The sequence below is a fragment of the Rhinolophus sinicus genome, chromosome 14 (assembly GCF_057876585.1).
Source record: "Rhinolophus sinicus isolate RSI-liver-muscle chromosome 14, RSI-T2T, whole genome shotgun sequence".
NCBI classification, from domain to species: Eukaryota; Metazoa; Chordata; class Mammalia; order Chiroptera; family Rhinolophidae; genus Rhinolophus; species Rhinolophus sinicus.
The window spans coordinates 174,314,183-174,340,908 of record NC_142514.1 but is presented as its reverse complement, the minus strand read 5'-3'; the positions used below and the strand labels follow the sequence as shown (position 1 = coordinate 174,340,908).

Here is a 26,726-nt window from a genome sequence, read left to right as displayed (position 1 = left end):
TCCAGACAGGAAATGGCACTTTAATAGTTGTGGCTAGGATGACAGGACCAAGACGGGCTCCAGCCAAGCAGCCAAGAGGCCTGCTAGCCCCAGGCCAGTCTGGAAGCCTCCTTTTCCTGCCGGGGCGGGGCCCTGCTGCAGCTCTACTTCCTGTGAGGCCCGCCTGCCAGAGGGCAGCGTGCCTGTGAGGGTGGTGGTAGAGCCATCCAGAGGCCACACAAGTGACAGAACTGGGAATAGGGGCTGCACCTCCACCTGCTGCCGTTTCCTTACTGGAAAGTCCTCGGGAGGTGCTAGGCTCAGCCTGAGCTCAGGGGCTTCAGTTGGGGTTGGGAGCTGGGGGCTGGGTGGCACTCGCAGGTGGCATGGGCTTCATCAAGGCAGGAGCCAAGGGCCAGAGAGCCAGAGACCTTGCGGGGGAAGTGTGGCCCAGCATGGGTCAGAACCCTCTGCTCCTGGGATGGGCATCCTTCCTGGCCAGAGGACTGACACCCACCAGCCCCACCCCCGCCCAATCCCCCGGCAGCCCACTGTCCTCCATAGATGAATCTAACCCCTTATATTACAATAAACTGCATCTGCCTCTCCCCATAACCCCCACCCTCCCCCACCCTCGACCAATGGCCCCCACATCGCCATCCTCTGGTGATGGCGGGTGCCCCTCCCCAATCAGTGCCATGTCCTGTCATCAGCCAGCTGTCCTGGCACTGGCCTGAGAGCCTGGGGATGCAGAGGGCGGGGCAGCGCTGCTACTCCAGGTAGATGTCTTCTGTGGGGCAGGTGTACTCCACAAACTGCTTGTAGAACTGCTGAAATGCTCTCCTAGGATACAGGCAGACACACACGCTGACGGGAGAAATAGGAGCCCGACCCAGGTTTTCAAACTAGAGCCTCAGGGTCCCAGAGTGGGGCTCCACTTCCCCCCGCTGGAGCTGCTCAGCTCCGTTCCCTACAAATTGTGTTTCCTGAGTAAGACTGCAGTTGAAGAAAGGGTCCAGCAGCTAAAAGCTGAGAAGCTCCTCCTCAGGGCCACCCAGGCTCTGTCCAGGCCGCTGCACTGTGACCTGGAGGCGGTGTGCAGAGCTCGGGGAGGACAGCAGGATGACGCTGAGCACAGGGAATACGCTCGAGGGCCTGGGACCGGGGCTGGCTGGCGGGCCTGGCGCTTGGCGGGACACATGCACACATACCCCACGGACTCCGCCAGGGCTTTCGTGGATTCTTCAGACACAAAGACGTGGCAGGCAAACCGGTGGTCGGCGGGGTGCTTGGTGATGAACCCAAAGTACCTGCGGGAGGGCAGTCTGGGTAGCACGGGGCTCAGGCCCTCCAGGTGCACGCGCAGTCCCACGCCCCGCTACGAGCTCCAGGCCCCCGGCCCACACCTTGATCTATGCCCCACCCCACTTACTTGTTGTTCTTTGGATGGTATCCACAGAAAGAGACGTTTTTTAACTGGAAAAAGTGGCTACATTTATTCCCCTACAGGAAGGAGAAGAGGGTGGTCATCGGCCTGCGGGGGACACTGGGGAACTGTGGTGGGACAGCCAGGGCCAGGGGGCGGGGTGTCACCTTGGCCTCCTGGGAGTCATCAGCCTTGACGCCTATCTTCACCCCTCTGACGCTGATCTCGAGGACGCAGCTGGAGGGTGGGTTAAAGTGCACGGTGAGCCGGCGGGTGGTGGCAATCTGTGGGTGAGACAGGGACATCAGGTACTGCTGCGCCCCTCCCCAGGGGAGGACGAGGCCTGGGCAACCACCAGGGACACAGGCAGCGGGTACCTTCTGCATAGCGGCACAGAGGACGTCGTTGCCCTTGTGGTAGGGAACCTGGACCGAGCCCAGGAACTTCACCCGGAACTGATCCACCCAGTCGCTGTTTCTGGTCAGGCCTGGAAGCAAGGATGACGCGAGGCGTGGCAGAGCCAACGGGGTGCCACCATCCACACACGTCCCACCTCAGCTGGGCCTGACTTGGATCAATTGTGAAATTGACCAAAGTCACCTCTGCTTGGCTCCCTCCCTGGGTGGTTGGGATCTGGAGCATGGTTTACCTGGCAGCAAGTCGGGGCAGGGAAGATGAGGGGCCCGGTGGCAGCAGGCAGGGGGAAAGGAACACTACCTGCCATCTGTTCAGGCTCCTTGGTGACCTCGATGGCGTAGTAGGCAGGGAAGATGCCCCGGGCTCCCGTGCGCATGTTGTAGGCCTCATACCAATAGTCCTCAGCCTGCAGCTCCACCAGTAGAGGGTCATCCACTTCCAGCTCAAGTTCGTCTTCATGTCGAGGCACAAACCTATCCCGAGAGGGCACATGAGGATTTCCCCATCAGGGCCTCTCCAGCCAGGCCACCCGTCTTCTCCCCAACTTATTCTGGGGCCAGGAGCTTTACTGACTTCGTTAGTTCAATAAACCTGTAAAGCATCCCGTGAGCCTATCACTACCAGCTCCCAGGGGAGACCACAGTCTACCAGACTGCATCCACTATGGAGGAACTCAGGCCAAGGGAGGAGGGAGGGGTGGGTTTTGTGTGGGGTTCGGCATCGTCTTTCTGGGCACCCTCCTGGGCGCTGGCCCTGACCAGATCAGCAGCACACTGCACCAAAACCGTCCACTCTGTCACATACTGAGTTCTTTGAGGGTGGACATGTCCCCCTGGGGCTGAGAGGATGAATGAATGCCAGTGGTGGGGCCTCGGCCATGAGGTGATGGCAGAGGCAGGGAGGGGTGGCCCCAGCTGCTGCCGGGCCAGCCCAGCTCAGGTGCTCTTACCTGAATATGGCCCGGTGGGTCTGCTCCTGCTCCTCCCCATTGATGACACAGGAGAACAGCCCGAAGGATTCTGCACCTGTGGTGAGGGGGACAGGCTGGAGGAAGGTGGTCCCAGTGCTGCTCGAGGTTCGTGGCGCAGGAAGAGGGTCCTGAGGTCTTAGGCCTTGAACCAGATGGGCCTGAGGCCACCTCCCAGGGACACCCTCATTCTGGATCTCCCTCCCAGGACCCCCACGCTCCCCGCTGTGGACTCACTCGAGGAGCGAGAGTGGCCACTCATGAAGACGTTCAGGAACTTCTTGGAGAAGTGGACGTCGGGTTCGTCGGGTGTAGAGTCCTCGGAGAGGCAGGCGGAAGGCCGCGGCCGGGGGGCCTCCTCATACTCCTCCCCAATGGCCGACTCATAGGGTGAGGAGGCAGAGGCGCAGTTGTCATACACAGTGGCCGAGTCGCTCTCGTCGCTGTAGTCTCCGAAACACGGCCGCAGGCTCACCAGCTCCAGCTGTGCGTGCTCATCCACCACCAGCGTGTACTTGACCGAGTCGTAGGACAGCGCACTGGTGTCCGAGCTCAGCGAGGCCCGTGGAGGCGGCGGCGGCTCTCCCAGGCTGCCCCGCCACCCTCCACTTGGTGGCTCAAGCCGCTCCGGGGATGACAAGCAGTCGAAGCCCTCGTCTTCCTCACTGATGGAGGGGTGTGGCCGCCCTGCAGTGGAGGGGTAGGTGGCAGGGTCTGGATCGGAGCTGACTGACATCCGGCTCTCAGCTGGCGGTAAAAAGGCGGAGGTGAGCTCTGCAGGGTCTGGGGGCCTCTGCACTGGGGTCAGGTATATCTCCTCGGTGGCCTCTAGTCGCACGTCTGCCTGGTAGTGGATACGGTCTCGATGTGAGTGGCCCCGGCCACCAGGTGGGGCGGCAGGAGGGCCATTGGGAGGCGCCATCTGGGTGGCAGCGCTGCGGCGGCAAGGGCTGTCGGTGGAGGTGCCTCGGTCCTTGGTGGGCGCAGGGCTGCTCTGGGGTGGCAGCTCATCGCTCAGGCAGATGTGTTCATGCGGAGGTGTCTGCTCCCCTGGAGAACAGACAGGTCAGTGCTGAAGGCAGGTGCCCTCACCCTTGACACCCAAGCTACCTGTTCCCTCTACTCAGCATGACCACTTAGCAACAGGCCATGGCCAGCTCTGAGGCCAGCCCTCTGACCATACCTGACCTGAGCTGGGCCTACTCAAAGATGCAGGACAGGCAGTCAACCTCTACTCGACAGAGGCTGCTGGGTTTGCTCTCTGCACTGGGGACTGGGTCGGGGCAGGTAGGAGTCCAGGTAAGGGAAAGGGTCCTGACTTACCTGTCTTCAGTGGTGAGGATGATCGAGACACCCGATCCTGCCAACTGTGCTTCTTGCCCAGAGAATTATTATTCAGTGTGTCCTGTGCAGAGAACAAAAGGCCCTTGTGATGGAAGCGGTCAACAGTGCCCGGCACAGGGAGGCCCTGGCCCTGCCCCCATCAGGCCATCCCTAGGCCATTTGCTGCACTCCCACCCCCACCATTTGTCTAGGGCCTTACCCCCAACCCTCCTCGAGCAGGCAGGAAGGGTGGCAAGTCCCAATCCTCCCAGCCAGGCCTATTGGCTCTCGCCGGCGCTCTCTCCTGGCTCGGGAAAGCTGGCCAACTCTCACATGCTTTTATCAGCCTCCGCAAAGGTGGTGATGGCCAATGTATGTGTGGTAAGTGAGGGAAGAGGTGGGGGGAGAAGCAGGAGCCATCTGGGGGCAGAGCCAGACCCCCAGTCCCAGACATGGAGAGTTTACATGAAGGTGCTTACTTCCAGCCCAAATGCCCTGGAGCTGAGGAAGCTATGGCCTAGGGAAGGGGCAGGGACATTCTAGCAGAGCCTGGAAAAAGCAGGAGGAAGGGTCTTCCCAGCAGCTAGCCTAGGGACTGGGATGAATCATCCAAATGACGATTCCACAACATGGTTCCCTTACCCCCCCCCCCCCCCAGGAGCACATAACTGAGGAATGACAGATATAGTCGTCAGCACCCCTTCTTCCTGGATCTCCTGGACTGCCCATGCCACAGTCCCAGCGCCCCCAGAATCCTCTCCTCAATGCCTGCATACAAGGCTCCCTACACACAAGTTAGGTCCCCTCTCGGGGGAACACCCTCACAGGTCCTCACATTCATGAGTCTGGCTGCCAAAATCCACCCCAGAGGATCCTGGGAAAGGGACTAATCCTTTCCCTGCAGCCTCTGCACCCTCCACCAGCAGCCCCACCTCCCTCCCTTGACTGGGCCTGGAAGACAAAGGGCCACAGCCACTCTCCCCATCCTATTCAACCCTCCTTGGCATCCGGCCACCCAGCCCAGGGGCCCTAGGCCCCCAACTCAGACAAACAGCTCCACCTCCCATTTCTCTTCCCTTCCTTCTGGGAACTCCCAGCTGCCCACATTTCAAACTGGCTGCTGCCTCTGAGCTCCCCATCCCCAACTCTTCACAATTTCCCATGACCTCTCACCACACCGACCACTTAAGATGCCCTTTTCTCCAGGTCCTGCATCTGCCCCACCTTCACGAGGAACGCCATACTCTAAAGGGGGAATCCTGCCACAGCCTGAGGTCCCAAGCTCCAAACCTTTGCAACCCCTCAAAGCCTTGTTCTCTTAATGCCTCAGTTCTCTCCTTCCCGGGGTCCCTCCACTCTCCCTGTCAGCTCCTTCATTTCTTCCTTTCCTCAAGGGCCCCTGTCCCTTACGACAGATCCTACATGCCTCTGAGACCACCTCCCCAGGGAGCTCCCCCTTGGGAAGCCTTGGGAGGTCTCACCAGGACGGAGACTTCTGCCCGCGCTGGACGGGCCAGTCCCTCTCCAGCAGCCCCTCCTCGCGTCCCCACCCTGCGGGCCGGGACAGTGCGCTCCTTACACCTCCCGGGGCCCAGACCCAGGGCACCGCCCCCTCAGCCCCGCCCCACACCGCTCGCGTCTCACCTGAGACCGCGGCACCTGCGGGAAGAGATTGAGCGTGGTGGGCCGCTTGGGCCGGTACGTGTCCCCGCCGCCCTGGCCCTGGCCCTGGCCGCGGGGCGCCGGCTCCTGGCGGGGCTCGGCCTCCGGCCGTCCAGCTCCCGGCCGCCGCGCCGCGCGCTCCTCCTCGTCCTCCTCCTCGTCGTCCTCGGCGCCGGGAGTGTCCCCCGTCGCGTCGATCAGGTCCATCTGCAGCATCTCCGCCTGCAGCCTGCTCCCCGCGCCGCCGCCACCTCCCGCTGACAGCAGCCCGGCGCGTGGGGGCTGCGCGGCGCGGACGGAGGGGCGTCAGGGGGCGGGGCCTGGGCGGGACCGAGGCCGCCACGTCCCGCCCCCTCCCGGGCGAGTCCATTCCGCGGCCGCAAAGAGGGGAGAGAAAAAGAGGGGCAGGGGCCAGGAAAGAGGGGGCCGCGCCCTCCCGCTCCCCGCGACGGTGTGCGAGGCCTCCGCATTCCCACTCCTGCTGGCGCTTTTGAGAGTCCACACCTCTCCCCTCCCACTGCTCCCCGCTCTTCCTGATTCTGCACCCTCCCGTTCCCTTGGCAACGGCCGGTGACCTCACCGGCGTTGTAAGCCGAGCCCAGAGTGAGGTCACCGCTGTTGCCATGGGGACGCAGGGTCGCCAAGGTGTTCTGGCCCCACACGGGATTGGGGTGGTGGTGTTAATATTTGAAGGGAGTAGTGAGGAAAAATAGGAATACAGTCAGCCAGGCGAGGATTGCGGGAGGGCCGCAGTGCGGACAGGAGGACCTGAGCGCGGCTGTAAAGAGTGATGCTTAGGGGGAGGGGGAGATGGAGGGCACCGGGACAGGCAGTGGCATCTCCCACTCTCTCCTGTCTACAGGCCAGCCCCCTCCAACCTGAGATTTTCCCCTCAGTCCAGCCTAACCTTGATAGTTAAGAGCCCCATTGTAGTTCCACTTCTGCCACTAACTCCCTGGCACCTTGGACAGATCCCCTGACCCTCCAGTTCCCTCCCAGCTTCCCAGAGAGGTGAGGACTCACGGGCAAGAGAGTGTGAAAGCCCCCCCCCCCCCCCCCCCCGAGCTTGTTTAAGGCCCCACAGCGTACATCCTCAGCTAGTACTGCCTCAGGGCCCTGGCTGGCTGAAGGACCACCCTCTCCAAGGCTCTGCCAGTGCATGTTGAGGGAGAGGGCGGTGGGGGAGGAGAAACAGGTGTATGACCTTAGAGAAGTTATGTCAGGGCCCGGGGACCATTCCCCAGGTCCAAAATAAGTGACCGCTGCTTCAACCCATCCTGGCCTGGCCAGAGGGTGGAGGGTTAGGGTACAGGGTCCTGGAAGATTATCTTCCTCCCTTGGTTTCACCTTGCTTGGCAGAACTTACACAATCTCTGAGGGCAACAGGAGGTCACCGCAGAGACAGGTAGCCCACCCCAACTCACACTGCAGGTCTTCTCTGCTAACTACTCTCTTAACACCACGTCCACTTTGGCCACCCACTCTCCTGGGGGCTGAAACAAACTCTGGGCTCCGCCACCTAGCCCCGTGCTCTGCTGTCCATTTCCTGACTCGTGGCCCCTCTTCCTGTTCTGAAAAGACACAGAGGATCCCCACCTGACCCAGGCTCCCCAGATGCTGAGGACTTCCTGGCAGGATTCAGAACTTTAGAGACAGGAGATCGTCATCTGTCCTACAACAAAGCCATGGGGTCAAAAGCAGCAGCAATGCTGGGTTAACCCTCCAAAGGGGCCATTGAGACTGTGAGCCAGAGAGGGTCTGCAAGGCCCTGTGGTGTGGTTTGGCGCAATGGCAACCAAGGGAGAGCCTTGGCTTCTTTTTCCTGCCCCAAAGCACTGCAGATTTCACCAGACTCCACCCTGCTCTGCCTCGGGCCCTCTGCCAAGGCCACTCCCAAAGGATTTAGGGTCGTCCTGAGCCTTCCTTCAACTCAGGCCCTGGATCTCAAGCCCTCCTGCCCTCTCCCTTCTTGTGGGCTGTTGAAGGAGCTGCCTCCTGGCAAAAAAAAACACACCAAAAACAAAGAAAACAAAAATTCTGACTGAGCACCCAAGATATGCCAAGCATTGTACTGAATGCTTCCTGTATATTATTTCATTTAATGAGGGTACAGTTCAGACCCTGAAAGCACTTTTGTAGATTTGGGGATGCCCTCAATCCTGTCCCTACTGATCCTGCCGCCCCACTCAGGGGCTCCTGGGCGCTCAACCTTACCCGTAAGGACAGGGTGTCTTTGCACTGCAGGCTGATGCCACACTCATCGGTGATCTCTGAAAGGTCTTCATCCTCAAATTCCTCCAGACTGATGTCATGGGTGAGCCTGGTGGGGATAGGAAGCTGAAGTTACAACACGGGGACTGCTCAGCCCACTGATGTCTCCCTAGTGCGTCTCCCAACCGGCAGCCCTTTGAAGGCAGATCGCAGCCCCCAGAGGATGGGACTTGGGGTAACTAAGAGGCAGGGAAAGTTTTGGGCTCATGCCGAAAGCCATCAAAGGAGAGGCTCCAGGTTACTCCTGCTCCTCCCGGCTGGGAGTTGTTCATCCTGTTGCCAAACAAGAGGCAGTGCCTAGAAGGCCCAGCTGGTCAGAGCCTCAGCTCTGCCAGAGAAATGCCTCCCAGGGTCAAGGCAGGTGCCAAGGCCTGTTCACCCATGCAGAATGCGGAGCTGAGAAGAGACTCGGTGGGATGCCTGGAGTCGGGGCAGGGGGTGGGTGGGGGGGCTCCCTGTGCAATCCGTGCAAGAAAACCCAAGGCGCTGGCCCAGGCCCCTCCCCAGCCCCAGAGGAGTGCTCCATGTCCCCAGCTCAGGAGGATCCATGCTGCTAGAACTGTGGAGCAATGAAGGGACATCTGGTATCAGTATGGCTAGTTTCAGCCTGTTCCAGGAGAGACTAGGCCCCATTCTCTGTTCTTGGTCTCATCTCTTCAAACACAAAATTGCCTTGCCCAGCATACGGACCCCGAACAGGAGGCTGCACAGATGGGGTCAATGAAGACCTCGGGTTGGGGACTGGAGGTGCCCTGACCAGGAGGCAGGCCAGGGCACTTTAGCACCAGAACACTAACAGGGTCCTCTCCCCCTTGGCCAGCCCTGTGCCCCCACCCCATTGCCCTGCCTGCCTGCCTCCTGCACCTGCTCACACCCAGCCCGAGGCTCCACCTGGTTCACTGTGCGTGGGACATTTGGGAGAATTCTGTTGGGGAACTTGGGGAGCATTCTGAGCGTTTTCCCAAGTGAGATTAGGAGATCAAGGCTTAGAGCAAGAGAGACCCACAACCCAAGGTCACCCAGGAGCGGTGGTGGCCCAGACCCCAGGGGAGCCTAGGAGGCCCAGGCCATCCCCTCTGCCTTCTACCTCAGTCAGACCAGAGACCCAGAACTCAATTGAGCTGCCCCCAAACTTCCCCCCTCCCCACCGGCTCCCCGCACCCCTACCAGCGCTCCCACTGATCTTCCAACCAGCTGTCATTGTCTGGGCTCGAATCCATCTTCAGCACCAGCTTCATGGAGAGCCCTGCCCGGCCAGGGGGCTGCGGGGCCCCAGGGCTGCCCTCTCATGCCCAGAAGGGTGGGGGGGCCAGGGCTCAGGGCAGGGCTGGGGCCTTGGGCCTCCACTGCCTGGGCCTGCCTTTCTGCGTCCTGTCCGCTGCAGAAGCCTGGGGAGCTCATTAAAAATAGATGGGCCCGGAGAGGAGACAGCGGCTGCCGACCTGGGCCCCAGCCCTTCGCAGCCCAGCCCTCAGCTGCAGGCAGCTTCCTGCCCCAGCCTGGCCCTGCTGCGCTGCCGTTGTCGTTGCTGCCTCCCCCACGGGATCAGGTTACTGCAATCAATGCCACCGGCTCCACCTGCCCTTCCAATGCCCCTGTCAGGGGTTGGGGTGGCCCCCCTCCCTGCCCAGGCTTTTAAGCAGATGGCAGAAATCTGGGCTGTTTCCCCCCAAAAGCCAGCCCCTGATCTGCTTTAAAGGGCCAGCGCCACACTCAAGGTGCCTGATGACCAGATTGGGGGGGAGGGGAAGGCTTCAAAATTCTCTATGAATGGATGGCTCATCCGCACAGCTACCCACTCAGCCCCTAAACCTCATCTGGGAGGCTTCTGTGAGCCCAGGTAGCACCCACACAGGGCTGCCTGTTGCCCTCCTGCTGCAGGACAGAACCCTGCCCACTCCCCAGGGCTCTGTCCTTCAGCACTCAGGACGTGTCTGTGGGCATAGGAGGTTCCACAGCCAGGGGAAGGGCAGACCATGTGTGGACCTAACAGGGCTGGAAAGGCAGCCTGCGAGGTAATGGGCTTCCTGTTACTGCAGAGTCACATAAACAGAAGCTGGAAGGCCCATGGACGGAATGGTAGAGAGGGATTCTGACCAGGGCAAGGGGGCTGGATAGACAAGGTGCTCTTTAAGGCCTCTTCTGACCTGCAGCCTGAGGGTGGTAGGTTCCCAGGGCTGGTGGACGGTGTGGTGTGCAAGTGGGCGTAGGCTGGGGAGGACAACGCAGCCCAGAAGCCAGAGCAACCCTGCGCAGTCTGACCGGCACAGGGTGGCATCTCTGCCCCGGGACGAGAGCTGAGTGGCAGGCACTAAGAAAATGGTTAATACACACCAGATGCCTGAACAGTCACAAAGAAGGCAGCCCTGGGGCTCAGCCGACACTGAGGAGCTGCAGGACTAGGGGGCATCTGACCCAGAGCTGCCCTCAGACGCCCGCACTCTGCCCATGACCCCTGTGCTTCTCTTCCTCACTGCCCAGCCCTGGTCCAGCTCCTGCCTCTGCAGTCCCAGACCTCCCCACGGGCCTGCCTCAGTCTCCCCATGCCGGCATCACTCCACCCCATGTACCACTATCAGGCAAAGCTACCCCCTACTCAGGGTTCCCTGCTAGCGGCCAACTCCTTGGCCTGGCATCCAAGGTCTCCAGCTCCATGTGTGGTGGCCTGTGCCTCCCACACCTGCCTCCAGAGTCTAACCCAGTGCTTGGATGGAGCACGTGGCAGGCTCTCAACCTGTGCTGCTGGAAGAAAGCTCATTAATCTCGCTCCTCCAGAAAGGCCCCTTGGTGCCTGCTCCACACACACACACACACACACACACACACACACACACAGCCCTCCTGGCCACACTCACTGGCTCGTCATCCTCTTGCTTGTGGTTGTTGTCACCGTGTGTGGATGCAAGGCAGTGGCGTGGGGAAGCAGACAGGACCCAGCGTCCGGCAGACACCCTGGAGCCTGTTCCAAAGGTGGATAAAGCTCACATTCTCCACTCTGTGCCCAGAAGTTGATGAATACAGGTCTCCTCCCTCCCAGCTCTGGTCTGGACTGCAAGCTCCTCAAGGGCAGAGCTGGCGAGGTAATCTTGCATACACTGGGTACCCGGTACCTGCCTGTTAGATGTTTGTCAAGTGATATCCTTAGCCTCCACCCCACTCCTCTCAAACCGAAGTAAGGGCAGGCCTGCCGGGTCTGGCTTGGACTGGGCAGAGGGCTTCTCAGCTCATCTCCACACCTTCGGCATTACCCGATATTCCCACTTCCTGGGACAGCAGGTCCGGGGGTGGGCAGGCACAGCTGTATCATCCTTTACAGGTGAGGGAGCTGAGGTCACCTGGGCAGTGGTGGAAAGAGCACTGCGCTGGGGCTCAAAAGCTGGCTCTTGATGCCCGGCTCCAGGGGTGGGTTAAGGGAGTTCCTTATCTTACTTTTTTCTCATAAGCAGAGCAGGATGGTAGAATGCTCACCACATCAGGCTTGGAGGCAGAAGGCGTGAGATCAAATTCCGACCTCTTCATTTGTAAGGAGCGGCTGCCCTGACCACCAACCTTCCTGATGCCCTGCATGTCCCTCAATCCTCACTACAACCTTGGGAGAGGGTTTATTTTGCCCAGTTTCCAGAAGGGGACACTAGGGCTCAGGCATCAGGCTGTAGGTCTATGGCTTCCCCATGTATAAAACCACCCACACCTGCTCACCGTCTGCTGGTGAGGCTCCACAGAGCCGAGTGTTGGTGGATGGCAGAGTGCTGTGAGGCCACGACCAGGAATGGAGGCGTCTCCGTGGTAACTCACACCCCCAGCCCGGCCCCCCTCCGCACTGCCCTGCCCTTCCCGTCCCCTCCAGGAACCGGATGTGCTAGGTCTCCCAGCCAAAGGCCTGGGAGACCCTTCCTGGAGGAAAAGCTAAACAGACTCTTGGTCCCTCCAGGCTCAAGGAAGGCAACCGTGGGGAGAAAGGGAGGAGAGGAAGGAAAGGGGCACGGTTCCCTCCTGATCCCACCATCCACCTTCCCACAGTCCATGCTCTGGAAACTTGAGCCCTCAGCACCAGGAGGCCAACAAAAGCTGCATCACACCAGCCTCCCACGCACGCAGGTCTCCAGCTCTGGCCTCTACATCTGGACACCTCAGCAGTTTCCCTTCAGAGCAGCCACTGTTATCAATTCAGACCTGCTCACCCATTTATGGAGATGTTCCCGAGGTCTCATCCACTTTAACATTTGGTGACTCTGTGCTGCGAGTTTGGTCTCTTGAGACCGCCCTGACCTTTGGAGTCTATCTTTATATTCGAGGCCCCCTCTTCCTGCATTAACATTTTCTCCTCCCACTCCCGGGCTGCGTCCTTCGCTGGCCTGCAGGCTCCTCCCTGCATTCTGCACATGCCATTCCCCACGCTCTCCTCAGCCCCCCACTCCCTGGGCTGCGCTCTCCTACACACACAAACATGCCTTTTGTGTTCTGATCTTTATTCCATGGCCTTTTCCCTTGCCACGTGCTGTCATATCTCCCTGTGATCCTCTTTACACCTATAGCAGCCCTACCCCTTTCTGATTTGCTGTTTCAAGCCAGTAGCCGGCTGAGTTAGAAGTGTATGCAGAGGAAGGGTTAAGTGGTAAAGCCAAGGCTTTAGCTGAGCAAGGCCAAATCTGAGCGTCACTCGGCTGTCCAGGGGCCATTCTTCTCTTCCTGCACCTGGCTCTCCTGGAGTGAGGTAAGGGTGCCAGCTGAGTGACCTTGGGTCCTGGCCATGGTACCCCACGTGCCCCTCTCATGACAGGGGCATCTATGGTCCAAGGGTCCAGCTTCTCCCTGCTCCCTGCTCGGAGTGCTGAGCAGAGATGGCTCCCGGGGGTTCTTAGGACACCTGTGGATCTGCTGCTCATCTCTAAGCAGGTTCCCCCGTTTCCCTCTGGCTCCCCCACAGGCCATTCTCCACTAGGCAACCAACCAAAATCATTTGAAAAGCAAATCTGGTCTTGTCACCCCTCCCTGGCTCAGAAGCCTTCCCCTGGCCCTGAGGGAAAGGGGCCAACATTCTCACCTGTGGCCTGAAGGCTCAGTAGGGCCTCCTCTTCCTCATATCATCACCCCCCCAACCTGAGCCCCCGTTTCCCCACCCCCCAACTCTCTAGGCCTCTGCCCCACTGGCTTCCTTAACAAAGCCTTCTCTGACCTCCCTGACCAAGCCAAACAATCCTGCTACTGGCCCGCTTAGTCCTTCGTGCTGGTACTTCCAGATCCCTGTAATTTTCCCTTTGGGTTCTGTGAATACTGGTGGGTTTCCCTTAGGGCAGTTGGTCGATGAGGGTGGGAATGTCTCTCCTGGCCAACAGTGTGTGGTGCCTCACAGGTACTTAATAAATGTTGTTGAATGAATGAACCACTGGCATCCCCACTAGATTTTCCCCTTGGACATCTCTGTCAGTTCCACTTTCAACTAACTTCCTATGTCCCCACATACAAGGGAGTTTGGGGTGGGATATGTAGGCCTCAAGGAAGGCGGGGCTGGCTGAAACAGTGGGGTGGGGGAGAGCGAGGCCAGCCTCATCCTGGGAACCTTCTCTCCGCCCCACCCCCAGATTTGGGTGGGCCTGGGTCAGGCTGGGTTTGTTCCTCTGGTCTGGAATTCCCTACCCAACCAGATCCACACCGGGGTCATTTCCAGTGGAAAACCGAATCCAATCCAAGGCACAACCCCTGCTTGGGGTTATAATGTGTCTGATCTGTTTAAACTCCTTGGTGCCCATGTGCAGCAAGAACTCTGGGGTCGGACTTTTGGGAAACTACCCTGAGAAAACAATCCCACACGTGGAAAACCTTTATATACAAGGATGTGTATTTCTCATGCCAGCAAACAATGGAAAACAACCAACTAGCCCAGTACCATGGGGCTGGGTAACTGTGGCCATCCAGTGGATGGAATAGTATGCAGCCTTTTGGATGACTATTATAAAGTCTGTGTATTAATGTGGAAAACGGCAGGTAATATAATGAACAAAACGACAATGCATGACCTACGGTTTCACGTGAAGAATGACACACAGGAAGAAACAGTAATACGGACCCGGTTGTGAGACGCGGTGGGACCTGGGGAGAGCTTTTCTGCTCTGCTCTCCGTGACGGACTTTCTGTACCAGGACCCCAGTCCTGGTTCTGGGCTGCCCACCCTCTCACAGAGCTGTCTCCTGAAGGCAGGAGCCGTCATATTTGCCCTGGCACCATCCCAGCCTCGCTCTAATCTGTGCACAAAGCCCAAGAACTTGTACACCGCAGGCACAAAACAACTGCCTATTAAAGTGCTGGCTGACTGCGGCACTGGAAGCTCTGTGACAGCACCACAGGCATCTCCAGGGCCAGAAGGAGGCAAGGCCCGTAGTCGATGCACCAGAGAGTTTTTGAATGACTGCAAGCGTAGGGCCAGAGAGCAGGGACAGAGATGGCATACTGGAATGGAAGAACCCCTAGTGGGAATGGCGGCAGTGACCCAATTTGTAGAATCCAGTGGGGCCCCACGCCATAACTGGCCTAGTTCCAACAATCCAGAGATCAACTTCAAGGCACTGACGTCAAAGGACCGGGGTGGAAATCCTGCCTTGGCTTTGTCTGGCTGTGTGAGGCACGTCATCACTGTCCCCACACTGGATGTGCACCAAGAGCTGGGTTAGGGGGTGCTGCCCAGGGCGTGGGCTGCGGGTGGGGAAGCCCCTTCAGCAGTGATAGCTTTCCCGCCCCCGTCCGCCTACCACACCATCCTGGCTACACAGGTCACGGGGCTGGCATTCCTCAGCCTGGTCCCAGGCCACCTGCCTTCACTCTGCCATCTCGTGCGTGGTGACGTTCTCGCTGAGGCTTCAGTGACCCTCGCTCTCTAGGATGAGACTCCCCAGGTCTTTTGCCACAGCCCAATCCTCTCCAGTAAGCCCTGGACCCAGAACCAACCACCTGCTGGAACCCTCCAGTTGGGTCCCGCAATGACCTCCGACCTCAAACTCAGCAGGTCTAACACATTCACCTCCCTGCCTGCCAAACCGCCCCCACTGGCCACCACAACCCCCACAGGGCCCAACATCACCCAGACTCTTGCCTCTTCTCCACTCTTTACACCAGACCCCTCACCAACTGTCCTCCCGCTAAATCTCCCTCACACCCTCCCCCGTCCTTCCTCCCTGGCAGGACGGCCAGCGGGCCCCTTGCCTCCCATCCACACTCTCCCTAGCAGCCAGTGTGACCCCCAAGACATTGATGCGAGGTTGTCATTCCCCGACTAAACCCTTGCTGCTCCCACTGCTTGTCGGGGCACAGGCCAGGGTCCCAACACGGCCTTCCCGGTCTGCACGCCCTGCTGCCCACACTTGCGCCAGACTGGGTGGCAGACACCTTGCTGGCTCTCTCTCTTTTGGGGCCCTTTATCCACGCTGCCCTTCCCTCTTCACCCCTCCTCCTCGGGTGACACTCACCCCCCAGGCCTGACCCGCTGACCCCAAGGCCCACGATCTTGGTCACCCACACCTACTAGTCTGTCCAGAAAGGCCTCGTCTGTCTGTCTGAGTCCCCTCTACACCAGTGCCTGCATGATGACCAGGCCCATGTCTGCTTCTGGAGTGAGCCTGGCAAAGTGCAAATGTTCGCTGAGTGAATGAAGGACCAGCCAAGTGTGTCCCCCTTGTGAAAAGATAAGTGAGGAGGTCCCTGCACCTCTCGGTGGCCTCTCTCTCATCCCTGAGGCAGTGTGGTGGGGTAAAAACACCACCATCTAAGGAGTCATGAGGCCAGGGTTCTGTTCCAGCTCTGCCTCTAACTTGCTGTCTGTTCTTGGGGAAGCCACTTAGTCTCTGTTTCCTCCAAAGTACCGGGGGAAGAGTGTTGGCTTGGATGAGCTGATTTGTACCGTCTCTTTGACCCATGATCCCAGGGCAGACTGCTCACTGCACTTTCCATGAGCATCCATCCTGACTGTCCTACTGCCCCTCCCCTTCCTCCCACCTACTCAGCTCGGTGCATCCATTGCATCAGTTTCTAAATTCTCTTCTGGATTTTCCTGTACACAGGCAGACCTCGGAGACATTGCAGGCTCACTTCCAGACCACTGCAATGAAGCGCATCACGACTTTTTTGGTTTCCATATAAAAGTTATGTTTACACTACCCTGTAGTCTATTAAGTGTGCAATAGCATTAGGTCTAAAAAAACCAATGTACATCCCTTAATTTAAAAATACTTTATTGCTAGAAAACGCTAACCATCTGAGCCTTCAGTGGGTTGTAACCTTTTTGCTGGTGGAGGGTCTTACCTTCAATTTGTAAAAAACACAACATCTGTGAAATGCAATAAAATGAGAAATGCCTGTAATGAACATGTATCAGTTTAATACTAAAATTTAAAAATTATTTTGTCAGTTACAGAAGTAACCTATACTTACTGTAAAAAAAAAAAGGGTACAGAAGTATGTACAGTAAGTGAGAACCCCGCCCCCATACCATATCCACAGGCAACTATTAGTAACTGGTTGGGGCATTTCTATAATCAGAACAAAGGACACACATTATTTAAACCAACTGTCCACACACACACGTTCCCCACCCTTCCAGGTCTACGTCGTGCTCACCCCCTCCACCACCTCTCTCCCAATATTCCAGGGCACTCTCTGAAATCACACTGCCTGGGTTCCAACCCAGCTCTGCTACTTATCTAACCTCTTTATGCCTCAGTTTCTTCATCTGCTAAGTGGGCTAACGATAAGAATAATACTCTGTTTCTATAGTTCTGGTAGGAACTCTTGCACAGAAAGTGCTCAGAATGGTGCCTGGGCAAAGTGAGCCGCTCCCACGTGTCAGGGCATACCACTGTGCTCTCTGGCAATGCACTGTATTCTTTGCTCTCTAGGAGGCTGGTACCCAATTTTAAGCTTAATTAAATAGTAAACCACTAAGGCATTACTGAGCACCTACTCTGTGCTGGGCATTGGGCAAACCAAAGTTTAGATATTAACTCCTTACGCCTTTGGGAAGCTGACAGTGGTGTGGGGGCATGTGTAACACACACAGTCACAACAACAACAATAATAACAACAACTGCACGAAGGCAGCGCTCCACAGCTCTTGGAACACTCAACATGTGTTGTCTCGTCCGAGTCTTAGGACCGTCCTGCACAGCGGCCAAAGCTGGCATCATGGAGAAGAAACAGAGGCTCAGGGGGTTAAGTGCCCAGTCTCGGGGCACACAGCTAAAAAGGCTAAGCCAGGAATCAAACCCAGGCCAGTTGGATCCATGACCCCACCAAAGAGCCACAAGAGAGCAGTAACTACCCAGGGTTAAACCAAACTGGGCCAAGGGCTCCGAGAGGCTGGACAAGGGAAAGGGCAGCGGGGGCGGCCACGTAGGGCTGGAGACACTGCTCTTATTATTCCCACAAGTGGGCCTTGTCTTCACAGCCAGGCCACCGTGTCCTGGAAGGCTGACCCATGCCTCAGCCTTGGTGTGCTGCCACCCTTGCCCACCTGGGCCAGGACTGGACACACTCACTGGCTGATATCCACCTTGACAGCTCCTCTCCCTAAAGCGCCCATGCTAACCTGCCTGCCTGCCTGACAGCACTGTCACCTGGGGATCAGGAGCAGGTGAGGGGAGGTAAAGCTGTCCTCCGGGCCTGGGGCAGGGCCTGGAGGTGGAATGGACTGAATACACACTGTAGATCTGGGCTCCAGTCCAGCCTCAGGCTCTAACTTCCTCTGGGTCCTTGGGCAAGCCATCTGCCTCCCTGAATCTCAATGTCTTCATCTACAAAATGGGCACCGATCCCCCACACCCAGGGTGGTTATGAGGGCTAAGTGAGCCAGCACTGGGAAAATGCTTTGCACAGTAAGGAGCTATACACAAGCCTGCTAGCATAGAGGGTGGGCTGACACTTGGTAAGCACCGACGTGATATAAATTAAGGAATCAATATTCATTAGCTCACCTAACATATGGCACTCAGAGAAGATAAAACCGTGCCCAGGTCATGCAGCTAGAAAGTGGTGGAGCTAGGATTTGAACCCAGGTCATTCTAAGCTCAATGCTCTCCCACTGCAGAGGGTCCTCCTGGTAGGAAGGCAGTGTTTGCACAGAGGCAGTGTGTCATGCCAAGTGGAGTCAGTCTCAGACCTCAGCCTTCTTACTCTGAGGCACTAACCACAAAGGCCCCAGCATTCAAGCCTCCTCCATCTGGTCCCTTCCTTCTAGTCTTCCGGGCTCAGCTCAGCTCAGGGCCTCAGGGGAGGTTTCTAATCCTGATGATGCCATTAGAGACCCACAAGGGTCCCTGCCCACCTGAGGACCAGGGAGCCAGCAACCTCTTGGTCAGAAGAGGGGCTGGCGCCAGAGACCAGCTGGGGCCTGGCTGAGGTGGGGGCCCCAGGAGAGGGGAAGGCGCCAGCTCATTAGATGGAGAAACAATGGGGTATGTGTAGGCCTACTTCTTCCAAGGCTCTGGAGCAGTTACACCTCCTCTTCCTTCCACCTGGGGCCAGGATTATGAGGAAGGGACATCAACCCTTCCCCACAACACCTACTGTCCACTTCTCTGAAATTCACCTCCCAATTGCCTAACACCAGCTAGGGGGCAGGGAGAGGGGTGAAGGGAAGCTCAGATCAGGGTCCTGGGTACTACTCCTGCAGGGACTCCCCCCCCCCCCAATGTTCCTGGTTACTTCTGGGTGTCCAAACCAGACACCCCGTCCCACAACCACGTCTAGGATCTCTGGGTTGAGTCTGAACCTCCTGCATCTGCACACACCTGATAAGGTCAGGACTTGTCCAAATCCAGGTCTGGGAGTTAGGCCCCTCTGGTCAGGCAGGGCCCATGACTCCCTCCTTCCTGTACCAAGGTTGTCTGTTGCCTCAAGAAACTGGGACCCATTTCTATTCAGAAGCCTTCGGACTGGGCACAGGCAAAGCCAGCCTACCTGCCTCCTTTGGGATCTCAACCCAGACTGCAGCCCTCAAAGTGGGGGAGAAGGTGGCCTCCAATTGCAGCTCAGAATCTCCCAGCCTAGGTCATGGAATGGCGGAGGGAACTGCAACCACGGATATGCAGAGGCTATCAGTCTAGACTTGAAGCTGAGGGAGGTTCTGGGGGCTCCATCCAGGGAAGAGACTCCATCTCCATCCAGGCTGTCCCCTCGTTCCCGGAGTTTGGGGGGTGGTGTGTGTGTGTGTGTGTGTGTGTGTTTGTGTGTGTGTGTGTGTTGCAGGCTGTGGGGAGAGGGGAGCCTGAGCAAATCAGTCCCGGCTAAAGGGCGGGGCACCGCGGCCGGGGATTCTCACCTGAAATTGGGCGGCGACGCTATGTGCAGCCCCAGGAACGGGGAGGCGGCAGGCGGGGACGCGGCCCCCCCGCCCAGGCCACCGCTCTCTCGCTCCGCCATTCTCCCGCACAGCCCTGGCCATCCGGGCGGAGCGCGGTGCGGAGGCAGCGGCGAAGGCGGCGGAGGCGGCCGAGGGGAAGGAGGTGGGGGCGTAGCCAGAGGCCTCCGCCGCCGCCGCCGGGATCCTGCTGGGCGGGCGCGGCGGGCGCACCTGCGCAAGGCAGCGCGCGGCCCCGGACTGCACACCGCTCTCGGGACTGGCGCGAGCGCCCCCGCGCGCGCCCCCGGGCCCTGGCTAGGGGTCTCGTGCGCCCCGCCCTCGCCCCGCCCCCGGGCCCGCGAGCCCCGCCCCCTCGGCGCTCTCCGAGGTACTGAAGTCGCGGCCCCTGCGGCCCCTGGGTCCGGCCCGGCCCAGCCCTGCCCTAAATCTTACACTGACTCCTCTCCCCTTGCCCCTCCCGCAAACCCCTTGCCCCTCCCGCAAAGCCCTCCCAACCCTCCCCCACCCCACGTGCCCGTGCGAGCTCTGCCAGTTGGGGTGGGCCTAGCACCTGGATGTCAGGTAACTAATGGCCGTCCCCTAGTTGGCCCTCCTCAGCAGACTAAGAAGGCGGACAGGAAGGGGAAGGTCGTGGAGGCAGGCATAGAAAGGTGAAAGGGGGTTGGCAGTGGGCTCCTAGAAAGAAACTGGGATCTGTGGGACACCCCAGCCTGACAGGTTTGGAGTCAGGTGGTGTGGCTTTGCGTTATGATGTAACAGTCCTAAGGTTTGGTTTTCTCACCTGTGAAATAGGGACAATAATGGTCCCTCTCATGGTTGTTGTGAGGATGAAACATAATACAAATGTATTGTCACCGGACGCTGAGAACACCCCATCTCCTGCTGGTATCCAGGTCTCACCCCGTCCAGTCCCGTTACCTTGAGGGGACCCTTCCAAGGACTATCCCTAGCGATTCTCCTCTCTAAAGATTGACTCAAGCCCTGCTTCAGCTCCAAATAGCTATTAATGGTTAACTGAACCCTTCCTCTTGGCTTGTTTCTGAACTTCTCCTTTTTCACGTCAAGACTTTCCCAGATTTGTCCCTCTTCTCACTTATCCCTCAACTGCATTTCCTGAAGAGGAAACGTGCACCCAGACATCCATAGCTGGCCTCTCATATTCTAAGACAGGGTCTTTCCTTCTGCCCCAGCTGTGGTTTCTTCCTGGCCTTCTCTTCCCTAAGAGGGCTCAGCCTGTGAGTTCTTTGAGAGCATGGACAGCTGGACATGCAGGCTGCTGGTCAAGGTTAGGGCCCCAGCTTTGGTGTCATAGGGCCTCTGACCAAAACATCACTGGCTTTTCTGGCCACCTGGGAGAATCACACAGGTCCTGCCCTTCACCTCTCTCTGAAGCAGCAGCATAGCAAACTGCTTCACAGCTTATGGAACGTTATTTGCAAAGCTGGACTGCCAGTTGGTCAAGCCACCCCCTTTTCCTTCAGTGTAGCATACGGAAAGGAGCTGCAGGCAGCAGGTCTGCAATGAACAACCCCCAGCTCCAGCCGTGAGAACGTCCCAATACCTAGAGCCAAAGGCCTTGGCTGCCTTTCTTCTCCCTGCCTAGATGGGTGGCCACTGTATCTTTCCTGCTATCTTGGCTCAGTCTCCTTTCACTAGGCCCGAACAGTAACCACCTGCTGTTATGGTGCCTGGATTTTCCTCCCAGGAAAGCAGTCTTGTCATAGTGGCTAATAATTGTACCTTAGTGTGGAGTGTGTGCTTGTCTTAACTAGGGAGCGTCCACAGGTCAGGGGTGTGTGTGTGTGTGTGGGTGGTGGGGGGGAACAACTCCATCCTCCAGAACCTTTTGCTCAAGAACAAAGGTATCTTAGTTCTCCCAAGGCCAAGCCAAAGCCACATTAGAGAGCAGCCGGGAGAAAGGAGGGAAGGGCAGGACCAGATCTTGGTGGGAAGGGGGCCATCAGGAGCTTCAAAGCAGAGCCAAGAATGAGACGAGTTCCAGGGTCAAGTTCCTCTCTTTTCCTCTTTCTCACTCTATGCAGGGCAGAGTGTGATATTCTTGGGCCTTGCCTGACCCCCCTCCCACAGGAAGTTGGGGTACGGGCTAGCAATGCTCCAACTTCCAGTGGACCAAGGCTGGACACCTTCACAGGAAAGCCCATGCACTGTGCGCAGAGAAGGGTCACTCTCTGGCCAGATGGCATGAGACAAAGTCAGCATCCAGGCCCTGGGCTTGGCTGTGGTCCCATCTGGACCACCTAGCCAGAGCCAGAAGGCTTGCACCCCTTCCGCACCACAGCTGCAGCTTAAGTGGCTGAGTTGAGGTAAAGGATGGATTGAAGGCCCGGAGAAGGCCCTGCCCGACTGACCCCAGCCTGGGGATCTAAGTGGGCCAAAGGCTGGGTCTCTGCCGAATAGCACTCACGACCCTCCTCCTGGGCCTGGAATGTGCTATACCATTCCAGCTGATTGACCTCCAACTCTGACAAAGATGGGGAGCTCCGGATGCTCACCTAGGAGCCTCCGCCTTCCTCCATCTCTCCCCCCCTCCTCACCCCCGTGACCAGGAGGGGCAAGAGGCTCCTGGTTCCAGCACAGGCAAGACGGTCCGGCCTAAGGCTTCCTTCAGGCTCACCCTTATTGATGCCCACTCCCCAGACCTCCCACAAGATTGACGACAGCACAGCTTTGCTCATCTAGGATCAGACATTTATGAAACAAGTGAATATTCACAAACTGTGGGAGAAACACACCTTCCCAGCAATAGAAAATCTCTGTATAAAGTGCATTTTGCCTGTGACCATCTCTTACCCATGTTGGCCCTTGGATCAGGATTTGGGGCAATGCTCTATGGCAGCCCCCGGACACCTGGGCCAGGGGAAGGGAGGCACAAAGCCATTGTGGAGCTCTAGGCTACTGGATACACCCTCTCCTCACCCCACCCCTAACTCCAGGAGTGGACCGCTCCATTCCACTGGGAATGGGCCAGCATGCCAGGGAGGGTGAAGCAGGGGTAGGTGGTCTGGCCAGCTTTTACCTTAGGGAAGAGAATCATCACTCAATAAGCAGGGTAGGGGACTCATCCTGGTCTGAAGGAGCTGCTAACGAACACTGACGCTGGCCGGAGCCCTCTGGCCGGAGCCCTCTGGCCGGAGCCCTCTGGCCTTCTCAGTTTCTCAGACCAGCCCTTCCAGGCTTGCTCTACTCCCCTTCTGGCAATAGTCCCCAATTCTCTTTCTCCTGGCTGGGGCTAAGGGAACAGGGAAGTCCCCAACCCAATGCTTCGAATACACACCATCACCTGTGCCCTGCTCCCCCCACATAATTACGGGACATTTCTAGTGAGGGTGAAAAACATACAGCGGTTAAATTCTAAAGGCAGCTCTCTGGCTGAGAACACCTGAGGACCTCTCAGGAAGAAGCCTGTCAATGTGCTGGACAGCTGATGGAGACAGGGGCCTGACCCCAGGGTTCCGGTCTGAGGACAGGGGACAATGGGGGACAGGGCTAGGGCCAAGGGAGTTAACAGCTAGAAGACTAGGAAAGGCCACAGGGAGGTAGAGGAGAAGGCCCCGAGGCCAGCTTCATGTTCCATGTGAGGAAGTAGCCTCTCAGCTACGCGCGCATGTAGCTCACACACACACACACACACACACTTTGTGGCTCAAGTGCAGGCCACAGCGGAAGACTGGCTGCAGCTGACCACACAGTGCTTTTCATTATGTCTTTCTCAACACGGGCCTTTGACAGTGGGAGGGTTGAGGTGGGAGGCACAGGCCACTCCTGGAATGTAAGGCCTTGACTTCTCCGGGTCAAACCTCCCACCTGCTACTTCTGGAAGGGGTGGTGTGCTGAGGGGTTCTTTACTTGGACCTTTCCCAACTGGCCCTGGCAGTCCTCACGAGTCCACCTGCTTGGGTCCTCGGTGCCTAGCTACTGGCAGAGCTGACATGGCAGCTTGGACGCTGAGCAGTCCTGGGCAGGCTCTGGACGCCTGCAGAACAGACTAGAATGGCCTCCCTGGCTGGCTGTCAGCTGGCCTCAATGGCAGCACTGTGGTGCCCTGGAGAATAGCCAGAAGAGCCAGGAACCTGGCCTCCTGCTGGTGGAGGCACTGGGTTGCCACAGTCAGCTCTGAGGCTGGCTCTCAGATTCTGCGGAATGAACAGTAGGAATTGGGATTTTATTCCCAACCTTAGGTTTTAAGCCCGAAAAGGTGGCTGTATTTCCTAGGGTATCTTCTACCGTACCGTGTATACAGGTACTGGTGTACGTACGATGGTGGAAAGTTTTCAGGTCTGTCCACAGCCTCATGTTCTGATCCAGACGCCTAAGGAAGGGTCTGGATGACCCAATGGCAGGGAATTTTTAAATAGGAAAGAAGCCAGGCCAGGTGACTGTGTCTGGATAGCATCCGTCCACTCCAGCCTGCTCAGCCTCCAGGGTCAGGAGGAACTCAGAAGGGCTCTGGCTGCCTTTAGAATCCTCTGGAGCCAGAAATGCTGCCCTCCTGCTCCTCCGTCTGATAAGAGGGAGGCAGGGAGGGCTGGGGGAGGGGCAGATGCCAGAATCCCAGCGAGGGCCCTACCACTCTTCCATTCAGAAAAGGTAGCTGGCTTGCAGGAACAGGCTGTGGCTGAAAGTCAGGCCATAACCTCTAGCCTGGTGTCTGAACACTGAAGTGAAGCTGCTACAGGCCTTCTCCGGCCTAGGCAGCATTCAGAATCACAAGAGTGTAAATAGATGCATGCACACCCAAATAGGCACAGCACTCCTTCCTCTGCACACACGCGCGCACACGTTCGCTCCATCTCCGTCGGTGATCAGCTTTTCTGCAGGTTGGACTCTGCTGCCGGGGTGGCTGCTTGGACATCCGGGCTTCACTCACGGAGCCGAAGTGCTGCAGCTGAAAGAGAAAAACGAGTGCACAAAGGAGCATTCAGGAGGCTGCTCAGTTGCCCAGGGACCCGAGCTTCCCTGGGGATGCTCAGACTGGGAACTGGGAGGAGCCCTGAGTGAACTGCATGTGCCACAGTGCCTGGGGACAAGGTGGTTGCTGGGATGCCACCGGGTGACTGCACACTGCCCTCTGAGGTGCTGACGCAGAACAAGCTCTCCCCTGCGGACCCTCCTGCTCCAGGGCTGAGGGCAGCAGAGGAGGCGGAGATCGTGAGAGGCTCATAGGAGGCCCTGGGGGACACTTGCTCAGATATGACAAGGGCAGCTTTGGAATCAAGGCAGAGCGGCTGCTGCCAGAGATAGAGAGCCAGGGAAAAAATGGCTGGAAGGGAAGCCAGCCGGGACCAGTAATTTTGAAGATGAAGGCAATGACTGAATTTAGAAATTTCCACATATAGATAAAAGAACCCTGGCACTGCGCTGGGAGATTGAAGGGAGGAGAGAGGAGACACAGGATGACTCATTGTAAAGATTTATAACATCCTGAATCTGGGGCAGAGAGAAGAAATGGCCTCCTGCCTGATAACAGAGGCCAGGGTAAGCCCATCGTAATGCTGGGCTGCCTGTTTAAATAGGTCTAGTGCGTCCGAGAGTGTACAGAGACACTCAGCGTTCCATTAAAAGTTTGTATAGCTTAAACGTTGGTGCAGCAGAAAAATAAGAAGACTTACTGAGCCTACTACGGGTCCGGCACTACACACTTCTGTTATGGCTGAATTGTGTGCCCCCCCAACTCCCAAATTCGTATGTTGAGGTCTTAAGCCCCAATGCCTCAGAATGTGACTGGTTTTGGAGATAGGGTCTTAACAAAGGTCAATCAGATAAAGTGAGGTGATTAGGGTGGGTCCTGATCCCGTATGACTAGTATCTTTATAAGAAGAGGAGATTAGGACACAGATACGCACAGAGGGAAGGCCATGTGAAGACACAGGGAGAAGGCGGCCATGTACAAGCCAAGGAGAGAAATGGACCCTGCTGTCACCTGGATCTCAGACTTCCAGCCGCCTGAACTATGAGAGAATACATTTCTGGTGTGTAAGTCGCCCAGTCTGTGGTACTCTGTGATGGCAACCTGAGCAAATGAATAATTTTGCGACCTCATTAATCCTGATGATACAGCCTCAGTTTTTATAGATGAGAAAACTGAAGCCAGAGGGGGATAAAGAAGTTGCCTAAGACTGCAGCATTCAGAAGTGGCAGAGCCAAGACGGGAAACCAGGTCTGTCTGATGCCCAAACATGTATATTTACCACTATGTAAGCTCTGTGCTGTAGTATTGCTCATTAAGACTTTTAAGAGGATATAAAAAGAAGAAATTCAACACTGTGGCAGGAAGACTAATATTGAGCAACATAAATGGAAGGTCAGCTGCTAACAGAAAAGGGGAAATGCTGTCAAGGGTTAAAGGCACTGGAGTCCGGAATTTAAAGTCAGTCTTCTGACACACGCAACGCTTTTAAGACAAATGTTAGATCTGAAGACAATTCTACCATCAGATAATTTATCTAGAAGCTGGGTGAAATAAAGAGCAAATGTAGGAGAGGGCACCTGTACAGGTCAGTACTGAGTGCCTCATTCTTTAAAACGTGTATTACTTTCAAAAATTTTTCCGTTTAAGCTTGTATAATAATAACCTAGCTGTATATTTTCACTATAAATAAACATGTTACTACGGTGTATATGTGTTTATTGAAACACGCTGACTGTGACATGTATTTCATACACAGGGCTCTAGCCTCTGCTATGAAGCCAGAGATGGCTATTCTTCTGAACCCGCCACCATGACAGGCTCCTCCCCATACTCTACGGCTCGTGTTTTCTCCGCCCTCAGGCATGGGGGCAGACAGAGTGCTTGAAGATTCATAGGTCGAGGGCTCTTACTCTGGGGTTCCTTTAGGGGCCCAGGGAGAGGCTTAAGGGGCAGTCCGTGAAGACCCTGACGTTCTGTGCACATTTTTCTCTGACTGAATAGGTGCAATTTTCTGGGCAGAGCCTCCACTCTTCTCCAGACTCTCCAAAACATGGGTAACCCAAAAGGGTGAAGAACCAGTGTCGCAGCTTAGAAGACAAGGCGGAGAGCAGCACTCAAGTGGCTATGATAACAATTCAGACCTCAGTAGACTGCGCATGATTTAGCTATGGGGCCGGCTCATGAAGGCAGGTGGCAGTGTCCTGGCCTCAGAAAAGCGCAGTGACCCAAGTCTCTCTACGAAGGGTTCAAAAACACAAGCACAGTAAACCAAGTTTTGGAATAAGCAGCTTTCACTGACTACAAAGCTAGTCCCACGCCGTTCAACGACTTACTCAAGGTGCTTAATCAGCAGCCCACTAGGCGGCCCCTGGGTTCTCGCGTGAGGGTACAAGTCTGCAGAAAA

At 57.1% G+C, this 26,726-nt stretch overlaps 2 protein-coding genes across 6 annotated transcripts in view; both read right to left on the bottom strand.

Annotated features, from left to right (window-relative positions):
- On the bottom strand, positions 1-19,660 carry MAPK8IP1 (mitogen-activated protein kinase 8 interacting protein 1). 5 transcript variants are annotated; one of them, XM_074336274.2, is made up of 14 exons: positions 11,475-11,500; positions 11,294-11,402; positions 10,901-11,004; positions 7,989-8,094; positions 5,757-6,056; positions 4,113-4,194; positions 3,027-3,839; positions 2,772-2,847; positions 2,123-2,295; positions 1,783-1,892; positions 1,573-1,689; positions 1,412-1,482; positions 1,191-1,289; positions 1-822 (listed from the first exon to the last, which is right to left on the bottom strand). In XM_074336274.2, exons 1-14 carry the CDS (start codon positions 11,483-11,485, stop codon positions 750-752), a joined length of 2,244 nt encoding a protein of 747 aa, XP_074192375.2. In that variant the 5' UTR covers positions 11,486-11,500; the 3' UTR covers positions 1-749. The 5 variants fall into 5 exon arrangements, with proteins under 5 accessions (XP_074192375.2, XP_074192377.2, XP_019601950.3 ...); XM_074336276.2 differs by lacking the exons at positions 11,294-11,402; positions 11,475-11,500 and adding an exon at positions 11,514-11,627; XM_019746391.3 differs by lacking the exons at positions 10,901-11,004; positions 11,294-11,402; positions 11,475-11,500 and adding an exon at positions 19,351-19,660.
- A 2,419-nt stretch (positions 19,661-22,079) lies between these two features.
- CRY2 (cryptochrome circadian regulator 2) overlaps positions 22,080-26,726 on the bottom strand; it is a 32,409-nt gene continuing 27,762 nt past the window's right edge. The window contains exon 12 of the mRNA XM_019746397.3: positions 22,080-24,298. The gene's annotated coding sequence lies outside the window, so the exon portion shown is untranslated. The remainder of the gene's footprint in view (positions 24,299-26,726) is intronic.